Consider the following 12,833-nt stretch of genomic DNA (forward strand, 5'->3'; position numbering starts at 1 on the left):
CAAACCCACATGTATTGAGTTCCAAACCAGACATTATACTAAGTACTATCTTAATTTAAAATCGTCACCTTCAGTCTTTTAAGATATATACTCTTGACCTCTGTTTGCAAGTAAAGTTGGGTCTTAGACTTGCCCAGGATTACATACTTAAATAAGAAGGTTAGAATTGGAAGCCAGTTTTCCTGGTTCCAAAACCCACTTTTTTGCAGTACTGCCTTCAGGCTATAAAGCACTGTAAACAAATACATAGATGAGGGAAAGTGCAGTAAATACTTAGGAAAATTCTATTGAATACTCTTAAGTAAGGGATAGGGTAGGGACTTTTGGAGAATGAGGCTGAGAGGAGAACAATTGGTATAGCTATCCTGTTGGGGGAGAAAAAAAGTTTAGGCTTCCTACTGGAGAGATTAGTAGAAAGTACAGTTAAGTAGGCTTTTAAATAATTTAATTATTTGTATTATGTCCTTTTAGGAAATAACAGAAAGTAGCTATGTGTAACATCTATGTTTAACATCTGTATTTTTTAAAATGTTGGGTTTGGAGGTGTGGCTCAAGCAGTAGAATACCTGTCTAGCAAGGTATGAAGTCCTGAGTTCAAACCCCAAAACTGTCAAAAAAAACTTCCTGCTTTACTAAGCATTGAAAGCTGTAATTTTGTATCTAATCATTGTTTAACTGCATTATACAAATTTTGATATGTTTTCATTGTTTGGAGGTTTGAAATGGTTTCTCATTTCCTTTAAGTTTTTATTTGACCCTTTGGTTATTTAAGAGTGTTTTGGTTTTGGTTTTTTTAACCCCCCTCCCAAGTGTCTGGCACTTTTTCCAGATTATCTTTTTTACTGTTTTCTACTTTAGTTGTTTTGTCAAAATGTGTACTTATATGATTTCAGTCCTTTAAATTTATTGAGATTTTTATCAAGTACTTGGTGATTCATTCACAAGTACTCGAAGACAATGCATTATGTTCCCTCTTAAATAAGATGTTTCTGTAAATATTAATTAGATCAGTTTGTTTTGCTAATGAAGTCCGTTATGTATTTATTGGTTTTCTCTTCACTTATTTTTTGACTTACTTAAAAAGTGTGTTGAAATCTCCAAACATGAGTAGATTTATTCATTGTCCCATTCAGTTTTATCAGTTTCTGTTTTGTGTATTTTGAAGCTCTGTTTTAGATATGTATGCATTTTTAAATGTATGTGTTTATGTGTATACTCTTACATAATTATGAAATGTCCCTCTTTTTTCTCTAGTCATATTCCATGTCCCAACCCCACTTTTTCTGGTTTTAGTATAGCCATTCCAGCATTCTGATGGTTAATATTTGCATATAACATCTTTTCTCCTTTTGCTTAATGTCTGTATTTTATATTCAAAATGTGTTTCTTAGGGATAGCAAAGAGGTAGAGCTTGCTCTTTTATCCAGTCTTATAAACTCTACCTTTCAATAATATTTATATCATTTACTTTAGTTATCAATATAGTTAGGTTTATATCTGTCTTCTTATGATTTTTTATCTTTTCTTCACTAGCTTATTAGGTATACTGTTGCTTTTACATTTTTAGTGGCTTCCCCTGTATAATAGACTGAAATCCAAAGAGGATTTATTATATTATACTACTTTATGTATTATAGAAGAACTGTGCAACAGTATACCTGTTTTGCTTTTGTATCTTTTGTGCTTTTTAAATACATTTGCTTATAAAAAATTGTCTTTAGTTTTGGGTAATATTTCTAGATTATCAGCTTTCTTCTTTTAACAACTTAAAGATACTGTCCTGTTGTCTTTTGACTAGCATTGCCTGTGATGGTAAGTTGTTTATTGTTCCTCTAAATATAATACACTCTTTTTCCTCTGGCTGTTTTCAAGATTTTGACTGTTACTCATTTTTAAGCAATGTAATAATTTGCCTTGATGTGGTAATTTCTGCTTGGAAATTGTTAAGCTTTTTAGATTTGTGGTTTTATAGTTTGAAAAGTTAGAAAATTTTTGCCTCCTGTCTTCATACACCATTTTTGCTCCTTCTGTATTTGTAAGTCACTAAATGCTAATCTGTTTCCTCCCCCTGTCCCCTTAATCCTTTTTTTAACTACACTTCAGAGGTAAAAAACAATATCAAATCTTTGGTGTGTTACTCTCCATTTTCTCATCTTGTCCCTCTTGTTAGGGCCATCCAAAGAATTTTTTGTTTCAAATACTGTACTTTTCAGGTGGAGACTGTCTTTTGGTTCTTATAATTGTGTCTTACATTGCTTTTCCCATTAAAGTCAGTGTTCCCATTAAATAGTTAAACATAATTATAGTATCTACTTTAAACGTTCTTGTTTGATGTTTCCATTCTTTTAGTCATTATTTTTCTCCCCTTGTTATAGTTGATGGTTTTGCCTCTTGTGTGCTTCATTGCTCAGTATCTAGATATTGTTGTATTCGTTTAGAGTATTGAAGTTTGTTTTGACAGAAAGTTAATTTCTTTGCAGATAAAATTGATTCTTTTGACCCTTGTTTTTAAGCATCATTAGAGTGAATCCAAAGTAACAGGAAACTTGCTCTGAGGGACCAAATAGCAAATACTTCAGGCTCTGTAGGGTATGCAGGCTCTTACAGCTTGTTGACTATGCCACCATAAGTGCAAGGGTAGCCGTAGATAATATTTAAACAAATGATCATGACTGTGTTCCAGTAAACCTTAAAGGCCATAGTTTACTGATATCAGTGTAGAGAAACATTTACTTTAAGTGTAGTTTAGTCTTATTAAATAAAGTATACCCCCTTTGAGAACTCTGTTCGGGGCCTGAATGCTCACTGAGACCTCCTGACTTGAACATCTCCTGGCCCTTTGTCAGCTCCGAGATTTGATAATTTTATAGATTCTCAATAGTTGTGCTTTCTTTAATCATTGTTACTCTCCCAGCAGTGTATAGTTTCAATCTATGAATGTAGAGTTATAATTCAGACACAGGATCAAATGTATGCAAAGCTAGAGCACTGCTTTGTAGCTTCCTCTTCTGGTGTTTTGCCTTACAGATTCCAAATACCCCTCAAGTTAGTGAGCCCTCTAATTCTGCTTAGAATCCTCTGTGCTGTATTTGGGTTCCCCTTCCCTACTTTGTGGTACAGAAATTGCCTCCCAGCAGAAAACCAGGGTGATTGTATTAAAGACTCATTTCATTTATTTCCCTTCTCAGGGATTAGAGTCCTGTACTGTCTGTGCTCCAGTGTAGCCATATATATTCTGTTCAGTTTTCTAGTTATTTATAGTAGGACAACAAATCTGCTTTATTTACTCTTCCGTGGTCAGAAATGGAAGCTGTTTTTATTCATATATTTTATATTTAAAATGTATATATTTATACCTGTAGTAAAATGTACTTGCATTTTAAATCAGTTATGTCTATTTGCAAATTAAGCAGATAATTTTTATTGTTCAACTTGCTTGGGATTTTAATGTTTTGGCTATAATACCTTTTTTAAACACACTATTAAAGAAAAAACTTTCAGTAGATTCAGATTTGTATTGGTGTAAGTACATTGTACTAAAGCTACAGCTAGCAAATGCCAATCATCCAAAATGCAAACAAAACCTATTCAAAAGTTTTAAGTAATAACCTTGTATGTATCACTGCCAGACCTTTATTTTTCTATTGCATGTAGAAATTAATTTTTCTTAAGCCAATATCTGCCAATCTGACAGCTTAGTCCTAAATCACTTTTTGTAATTATATAGTCTTTGGCAGAGAGGAGGTGTACTTAGCTATTGCTTTTTTCTTTTTGTTTGTTACTTTGAATAACTTCAAGATTTTGTAAGAATTCCTAGAACACTGTGTCATTTATATGTCAGTCCTAAAAGACCATTTGAACTGGACAATTTCTATGTTGGATTTTTAATAAATGGGGTATTTATCTGTCTCCACAGACAAGAGTTGTTAAGAAGGAACCCTCTTGATAGCAAATATGACATCATATGAATGTCATTGTACTAGGCCTGTGATTCCAAAAAGACGGTGTCCTCTTTCTTATACATAATGTGGTACAGACTTGAAACCTCTTTTGTCTAGTTAGCTAGCTAAATTATCTTATTTATATTGAGCCTAAACTTTTATATACTGTAAGATAATACAAGTTGAGCATCTAAAAATCCAAACTCTGAAACTTCATTGTTCCTTTTTTGCGGTACTGTTGGGGTCTTGTACTCTAACTAACACATAATATCTGTCACCTGAAAGAGTAGGTACTCTGTCATTTGAGCCACATCCCCAAACCTTTTCAAACTCTGAAACTTTTTGTATAGTGAGATGATACCATAAATGGACAATTTCACACCTGACAGGCTTGCAGTCAAAATGCAGGTTTACTAAAAATACTGTATAAAATTACCTTCAGGCTATGTGTATAAGATACATAAGAAACATAAGCAAATATGATGTTTTGTCTTGGGTGCCATCCCCAATAAATCTCATTATGTATAGTATATTCAAATATGCCAAAATCCAAAGCATTTCTAGTCCCAGGAGTTTCAGATAAGAATATTTAGTCTACATATCATACTTCTCCAAGTTTTCCTTCTACCAGAAATCAGATATTTGAATTGTGTAATTTATAATGCCTGTATCTGGCAGAAATGGATTCCCTACTGCCCCCAAATGAGTCCTCTCATCTTCACCAGGTTTCTCTGCCTTGCATTTTATACTAAAAAGTGACTAGAACCAAAATGGTAGAAAGAGATGGAGCTTTGGGCTATAAATTTTTCATTGTCCTGATATTTTATGTTCCCATAGCAGAAGGAACAATTCTTTATGGCTTCAGCATCTAGTGGTGGCAGCTCCTAGCAGTAACTTTCTTGAAACTGGAGTCTTTCTCACTGATTCAATGGATCAGTGCTAGTTTCAGCTTTACTTCTCAGTATCATTTATAGAACCATCATTTCTGGGTCCACTAGAGGCAGTTCTGATGTCATACAGCTTTTGCTTTAAAGTTTTTGCTAGAATCTATATTGTACCAATACAGTGCCTCTTTTTTTGCTGTTTTCTGAGACAGGCATAGAAATTGTACCCTCTGACTAACTCAGCATGAGTTATTTTTCCTAAGGAGACTCCATACCTATTCCAACCATTTTCTAAATTCAGATCACAAAAAGAGTAGGCAAACCCCACATTTATTTTCCTAGTTCCCTATTTCACACCTTCTCTCCACATGAAAGCTTTGATTTATGTACAGTAAGTCCTAGAAATAGCCCATAATTCCCCACAGAGGATACTTAAGTAATACTCATACTCTCTCATAATGAATTACATATTACCCATATATTTTCAAGACTGTGTATTCATTTAAGGAAAAAGCAAAAAAAAAATCAGCAATGCTAATACCCATGTATCTGTTCATTCTTCATACAATTATGACCTTTCATGCTACTGCTACTGAGTACATGTAAGAGTATTTTAATTCTACTAAAAGTTCTGGGATGGTAGAAGAAATTATTTCTTTCCTTATGTGGTAGTAGTATCAAGATGAGCAGTTTTCAGAAGTAGCTTTACTAAAACTCAAAAGGAAAAATTAAAAGTAAACATATGTAAGTTTGTAAAACACAAATTGCTTATACCTAGGAATATCAAGTTTATAACTAAACTTGGCCAAAGTTGCTTCCCCAGCATACATGCCAAAAGTTTTCTTTCTTCTCTCCATCACTTCATCACAAAGGCTGAAGAATATTCAGACAGATTCTGTCCTTCATTGAAGTTTGACCACTGAATCTGTTTCTTAGATTTGATCTTTTCATCAACCTTATGGCTTCTGTGGTAGGCTTGAGTCTATCTACCTTTTAGTTGTCTATCTTGGAGACCAAAGATTTCAATACACTGCCAAGTTTCTGATCCCTTTTAGATGCCATGTTTCCAATAGGAGGAATGTCCCAACTCATCCTACTTTCTGTGGTTCTTTCTGATGAGTTCATTCTTGTCCATTCCTTTTCCTACCATTCCTGCTTTCCAGAAAAATTGGGGTTTTCTCCATTAAGACTTAGAATATAAATAATACTTCATGACATAAAATTCTTATTCAAGTAATTACCAATGTCACTAATAATGCATATGCTGAGTGATAGAATAATTTTTTATTTAAAACACAGCCTTCTCTAAAATGTATATTGCCATTTTTTTGTTCTCCAGATTATAAATATCTACTCATAGAGATTTGTGCCAAAGATATTGGCAGCATTTACATCAATTACTGGTATTTTGTAGCAGAAAGTGAATGAAGAAGTTGCTCACTTTGTTTTTCTCAAGTTATTCTTGTATTTTATTATAGTCTTTGTTTCTCTTGGCTTTCCTTCCATTGGCAGTCCTTTTCCCTTTTATTTTATGTTCAGAAGTGTTCTACTCTTAACTTTTTTTTATATGAAAACTTAATCCTTAAAATATGATGGTTTTGTTTAAAAGTCATAGTTAAAAGCATGCTAAAAGTTGGCTCTCCATTTTAGATTCTATTGATGTCTTAGGGTAAAGTGAAGAAGGAAGGATAAAGAGGAAATTATTCTCTTGGCCCACCCGCCGGGAAATCCTTCTCTATACTTTAAAGGCTCTCATTCTTTTCCAGGAGTCCAATGTGCTGATTGCTGCTAACAGTCAGGGTACAATTAAGGTAAGCTGTTTTATACATACATATTATAAACTCCGATCCCTTTTTAGACTATAACAGGATCATGGAAATATACGACTATACTGAGCCTTAGATAGTATTCCAAACTGGGTCTCTGTCTCCTTGGACATGGCTTGACTGAAAGGGAAAGAAGTAGGTCACTTGCAACTATGGAGAAGATGATAGTACTTGTTGAGGTTGTGTGGATTCTGAATGGATTGATGGATTGTCAGATTGAAAAACATATGAAAATTATTGAGCATACACTGTAGGCCAACTACTGTTTACCTTCTCTTACACCAGTACTACAAACCCCCGGGACATTTAATAAACAGGATCTAATATACAGTGGGAATTGCCTATACAGTTTAAATATCTTACTCTCATTTTGCTATTTTTCATGTTTCTGTTCCTTCTCTTCCCTGACAAGTAGGTTTTTCTTTAGTTTGTAAGGCGGGAGTCAGAACAAGGAAGGCATTTTACTGTTCAATTGAAAATTGATTGATCATGTGATCGTGCCATTACTGTGATCTGAAAACTAAATGTCACTTGGCACAGTCTCAGTCACAAACACATGCATAGTTTTTAAAACTTTTCTTTGTGGTTTAGGAGCTCAAGAAAATAAAAATTTTATTCAATTATACCATTGGATGTTTAGCCTTTGAGTATAATGCATTAGTTAAATAAATCCTGAGTTAAGCAGTGAAACTTTGTCTGAACAGGACCCTGATTTGGTGGAGATTCTTAGTACATTGATTTGACTAGCATATATTTTGAGAGTACCTGTTCTTTCTATATATTCTCACTGAAATGCCAGGAGTAATTTTTTTTTTTTTGTAATTTGTCTTATCATGCCAGTAGGCATTAATTTTGCCATGGCTTCCTTCAACTCATCATAAGTGGAGAATGCACCAGCCATCAAGGGAGCAAATCCAAGCCAAATGGGCAAACTCAAAGCAGAACAACTACACTGTTAGCTGGTCAAACTAATTCCTATGGTAATCTCCCTTTTTTTTAGGCAGCTAGATGATCTATTTAGAAAGCCTCTTCTAAAGAGGAATCACGAGAGTTTAAATGAAAATTAGGCTTTTGAGTTGAACATGGTGGTATACACCTATAATCTCAGCATTTGGGAGACTGGGGCAGAAGGATTGCTAGTTTGAAGCCTGTCTAGTCTATATAGTAAGACTGTCACAAAAAAATTGAAAAACTGGAATTTTACACTGATCATCACTTCTACAAGCCTTAAGTGAGATGGTAGATGGTCTTAGAATCTCGATTTAAATAACTAGTGTCTCAATCTTTCTTTAGCTTATTCTCATGGCAAAGCATAAATTGAAAAAAGTACAACTTATTCTTCAACAAATTTGATCTTTGGAGCAATTGAAATTACTAACATCCCTATAGGAACTCAAAGCTATATATTAGTACTCATAGAATCTCATTGACAAATCTAAGATTTTGTTCAGCAGTATTGATCTCTGTGTTAAGTAGCCTACTTGCTTAAATACAAAGACACAAGGTGTTATGGAAGCACGGGTATAAGTGAAGCCAGAACAGAGCAAGAAGGGAAAGATTGCATCTTTAAATTTTTGCTGCTTAGAATTGCAGTCTCTGTAATGTAATCCTTTTCGACAGTATCTCATAATTGTTCTCATGTGTTTCTTAATCATTTGCTTTCTCATTTTCTTTAGTTTTAGTGGTATCACAACTTACTTTTATGACAAGATACTACTTTAACACTAATTTAGTAACACTAACAAACTATCATGACACCAGATGATTGACAGTGAAAATGAAAGAAGCAGTAGGAAAAGGCAACATCTTAGGTCCTATATATCTTGATCACTAGTGTTTAGAAGGTATTTGCTCAAACCAGTGTTTTACCAATAGAAAAAATAAATAGACTTAAGTCATTAGCAATAATATTTTAAATTTTCTTAAGAATGTAGTATCAGCAGTATTCCAAAAATATTATGCCTATGCTATGCATTTGTCTGTAGGTTTCATGTAATTTACCTTGAAGCTCCCTAATTAACAGTAGTGATAACTAATCTGAAACAGTTCATGCAGTGGTTGGATTGAAAGAAAGGATTAATACCCATTGCCTTCAAATTTGCTTGGTTTGCCATTGATAAATGTAGCAAGCATTCATTAAACTCTTTTTTATATTTTAAAACTCATCCTGTTTTTTCTCCCCACAATTAGGTGCTAGAATTGGTGTGAAGGGTGTACTGAAGTCAAATTGTGCTTGATCCTGCTGAAATACATCTGCAGCTGACAATGAGAGAAGAAAACAGAAATGTCATGTGAAGACTCTCCCCAAAGTTGTCATGGGTTTTGGATTTCTCTTGAGTACCTTTTTCCTTTTTTTCCTCCTTTTATGACCTTTGGGACATTGGGAATACCAAGTGAACTCTACACCATCAATGTAACTCCACGGACTTTGCTGCTGTTGGTGGTGTGGTTATCTAATTTTTGTGATAGGAAAACAAATTCTTTTGAATAAAAATAAATAACAAAAAAATAAAAGTTTATTGAGCCACAGCTAATCAGGAAAAGTTTTTGTCAAATGTTGGAAGATATACTCTTCAATAAGTAACACACATGAACTAAGCAAAATGTACCAGTGAATAATTTTAAAGTCTCTTTGGAATTATGCCTATCAGTGTAAACAAAGTATGAAGTGAACCTTCCAGTGAGCTCAGTGTTGTTTACAGTAGAAAAGATTATATTATGAATTCCTTCATTCTCTGACCAGATTTGTATTCATCAGCTAGTAGAAAAGATTATATTATGAATTCCTTCATTCTCTGACCAGATTTGTATTCATCAGCTATGCCATACTCTTCAGTCCCTCTGGATCTGGCCATTGACCTGAAATTTTGACTTATTGAGGCCACATTCAAACAGAAAGGGAATGTCAGTCTTTAAAAACAGGTAGTTTTCTCTTTGCCTTTTAAGGATCATACAAACATACTATAAGTCCTAAATGTGTACCAAATCAGCTTGCTTTCATAAAAATCATAGCCTTCAGTCATAGCTATCAGTACCAACCAGAAGTAATCAGAGACTTAGAACAAGGGTCAGCAAGCAAACTTTCAGGCTCTGCAGGCCATGGGTCTCTGTTACAGCTGCTCAGTTCTGCCAGTAATCAGGTGAGTAGCCACAGACAAAGTGTGAAGAAATGGATATGACAAGAACACAGGTGGAGTTTCACATTTTGCCAGCCCCTGACTTAGTGGAAAAGGGTTCCAAACTCTATGACCTAGGTTTAAAAGCCATGTAATCTCTTAGATTGCTTAGTTAATTTTATAAACTGATTGCAGTTTGTAAATGGAAAGAAGTTAGAATTTCAGGTCAAGTAAAAATGACATTAAAAGCTACTTTAAAAATCTGGACACTTTTTAGCAAAAGATGTAAGCAAAATTATCTTCCATCATTTTATAAAAAATAAAACACTTGAAGAGGGTTATTGGTTGACTAAAGCTATACATGATGGGGATAAATCAGAATATCCCAGTGTATCCCTCAAGTTAAAATTATTAAAATCTAGAACTCTTACAGCCAAATGTAGTTTGGAACTTAAAAATTTTTTAATATAAAAAAGTTAGGAGGGCTGGCAGAGTGGCTCAAATGGTAGCGTGTCTGCCTAGCAAATGTGAGGCCCTAATTTCAAACCCCAGTACTGGCAAAAACAAAACAAAAAGTTAGGGGCTGGTGGAGTGGCTCAAGTAGTAGAGCGCCTGCCTAGCAAGGGTGAGGCTCTGAGTTCAACTCCAATACTGAAAAAAAACAAGAGTGTGTGTGTGTGTGTGTGTGTGTGTGTGTGTGTGTGTGTTTTACATACACACAAATGTAGATTCTCCTCTTAAGGAACTTCACTTAGGAATGTATGTCCTAAAAATCATCAAAATAAAAGCAAAGAGAGAATGCCTCTTTGAATGTATTTAATGGAAGCAGATTATTTTGTTTTTGTTGTTTTGTTTTGTGGTACTGGGCTAAACTAAAGACCTCGTGCTTGCTAGGAAGGTGCTTTACCATGACCCTAGACTTTTCTGCTTTTAGTTATTTTTCAGATAGAATCTTTCCTATCTTCTGCATGGTTCAGATTGCAGTAACTGGGCATCATGCTTGTAAGTTGAGATGGAATCTTGCTAACTTTTTCCCAGGCAGACCTCCTGATCTTTGCCCCCCAAACATACAGAATTTAAACAGTGATTACTGATAATGGGCATTTCAACATCAAAAATACTTGTTACTCAAGAGTAACATAAGTTGTTAAGAGATGTTTTAATTTAATCTTATTTCAGTGAATTTGTAGGGGTTTCTCATAGAGAAAGAAAGTGCTTTATAAAGGTCTTGTAATAATTAAGCTACTAAGCATCAAAAAATGAGACTGAGCTACAACTTTAGAAAGATTAGTGTTACTGGACTCTTTGGCAAGGAAGAGAGAAGAATGGGTAAGTTTGAAGAAGTTAAGTGGCCCAATAGGTTGGGCCTTGTAGGGCCTGATTGAGATTTTGAATTTTGTTATGATGTCCAGTGAATAGATGGTAGGTCTAGAGTGTAGATAGGAAGGGGTAATAAGTCAGGAGTCAGTGGAGGTTTAGACTAAAGGTAGTCTAAAAGCCTTTTTCAGCTAATAGTTTACCACACTCTTAATTCCTATATCTTGGAAGGTTTTTGGTTAATGTTTGAAGTCATTGTCTTATAATAAGTTGCAACAAGAAATGTAACTCAGCAAGTTTATTTCTTCAGAGATTATTTGATCTCCAGTTAGCAATAAGTCACTTAATAATTTCATGGCTACAGTGTTCATTAGCTATTTGGGGGGTACTGCTTCTCTAAGCTAAGCAAAACTAGAAGCTCTCTAGCCCTGGTTCTAAATATGAGGGTAATTGGTCATTACCCTTAATGTAATTATGCAAATATAACAGTTTATCCTGAGCCTGTTATGTTACATGGCTTGCATTAATTCTTTTTTTTGTTTGTTTCCTCTGTACTGGGGCTTGAACTCAGGGCCTTCACCTTGAGTCACTCCACCAGTCCTATTTTTGTGAAAGATTTTTCGAGATAGTGTCTTGGAAGTATTTGCCCAGGCTGGCTTCAAACTGCAATCCTCCTGATCTCTGCCTGCTGAGTACCTAGGATTATAGGCATGAACCACGCACCCAGCTTGTATTCATTCTTGTAAAAGTAGCACATTGCAGTTCCTCCCACAGCAGTAAGCTATCAACTTGTAAGTGGCTTCTGGATGGTTGAATTTTAGAAATACTGGTTGAGCTACCTCTGTGTGAGGACTGTGTCTTACATACTAGGGGTCGGCATAAAATATCCCTCTGTTCCCAAGAAAACTTGTTCAGTGGGAAAAGCAGGTAGGTACACAGGGTATGGTAAGTACCATGGCAGACACAAGCTTTAGGTGTACATTGAGAAAACAACTTACAGTAATGAGAAGTGAAGGGCTAGTATTGGAGGTAGTTTTCAAAAAAAAATTTTTTCCCTGCAGGAGATAACATCTCAGCTGAATTTGAAAAGCAAGCAATAATTGAGCTATAAGAGGCAAAGGAGCATTCCAGGGAAACAAAAAAGATACTAGTAGTTCCCATGATCAAAACTGGAACAATTGAGCAACAAAGTAAAATAATATTGGATTATAATCTAAAGTATAAAACTAATATCCATGAAGCCATACTGCTATAAATAGTGACTCAATAGAGAAGAAGAGACAAATTTTCCATGTGGAATTCCAAATTATATAAGTACTCACCCTTCAAGGACATGGAGCACAGCCTCACTCCATGAATGTGAGCTACTTAACATAATGACTTCTCCCATAATATACATATAGATAGGGAAAGAAAAGTAATTACAATGGAGAAACGTCAGAAACACTACCTTAGCATGTTGATCAAGGCCAACATCAAAGGTGATACCATGTTTATTGTATATGTTGATAGAATGTAGTGAAAATGGTACTTCAGCTTTGGTCTTTTTTTTCTTAAGTAATCCCATGAGAGTAATCTCATGAGAGAAAAACAGACAAATCCCTCTTAGGGAACATACATCCTTCTGAATACCTGATCAGTACTCCAAAATTGGAAAAGCCTTCAGAACCAGAATCTGAGAAACTGTCAGTCACAAGGAACCTCAGGAGACATGTCTAAATGTTCTGCATAGTATTCTGAAACAGGAAA

At 34.7% G+C, this 12,833-nt stretch overlaps 1 protein-coding gene across 6 annotated transcripts in view; it reads left to right on the top strand.

Moving 5' to 3' along the window:
* Cop1 (COP1 E3 ubiquitin ligase) overlaps positions 1 to 9,194 on the top strand; it is a 197,551-nt gene extending 188,357 nt beyond the window's left edge. For all 6 annotated transcript variants that reach the window (XM_074047399.1, XM_074047400.1, XM_020163713.2 and 3 more), the window contains 2 exons: positions 6,592 to 6,636; positions 8,842 to 9,194. In XM_074047399.1, the coding sequence (XP_073903500.1) occupies positions 6,592 to 6,636; positions 8,842 to 8,859 (63 nt within the window). In that variant the 3' untranslated portion in view covers positions 8,860 to 9,194. The remainder of the gene's footprint in view (positions 1 to 6,591; positions 6,637 to 8,841) is intronic.
* The last annotated feature ends 3,639 nt before the right edge of the window (positions 9,195 to 12,833 follow it).

The sequence above is a fragment of the Castor canadensis genome, chromosome 11 (assembly GCF_047511655.1).
Source record: "Castor canadensis chromosome 11, mCasCan1.hap1v2, whole genome shotgun sequence".
NCBI classification, from domain to species: Eukaryota; Metazoa; Chordata; class Mammalia; order Rodentia; family Castoridae; genus Castor; species Castor canadensis.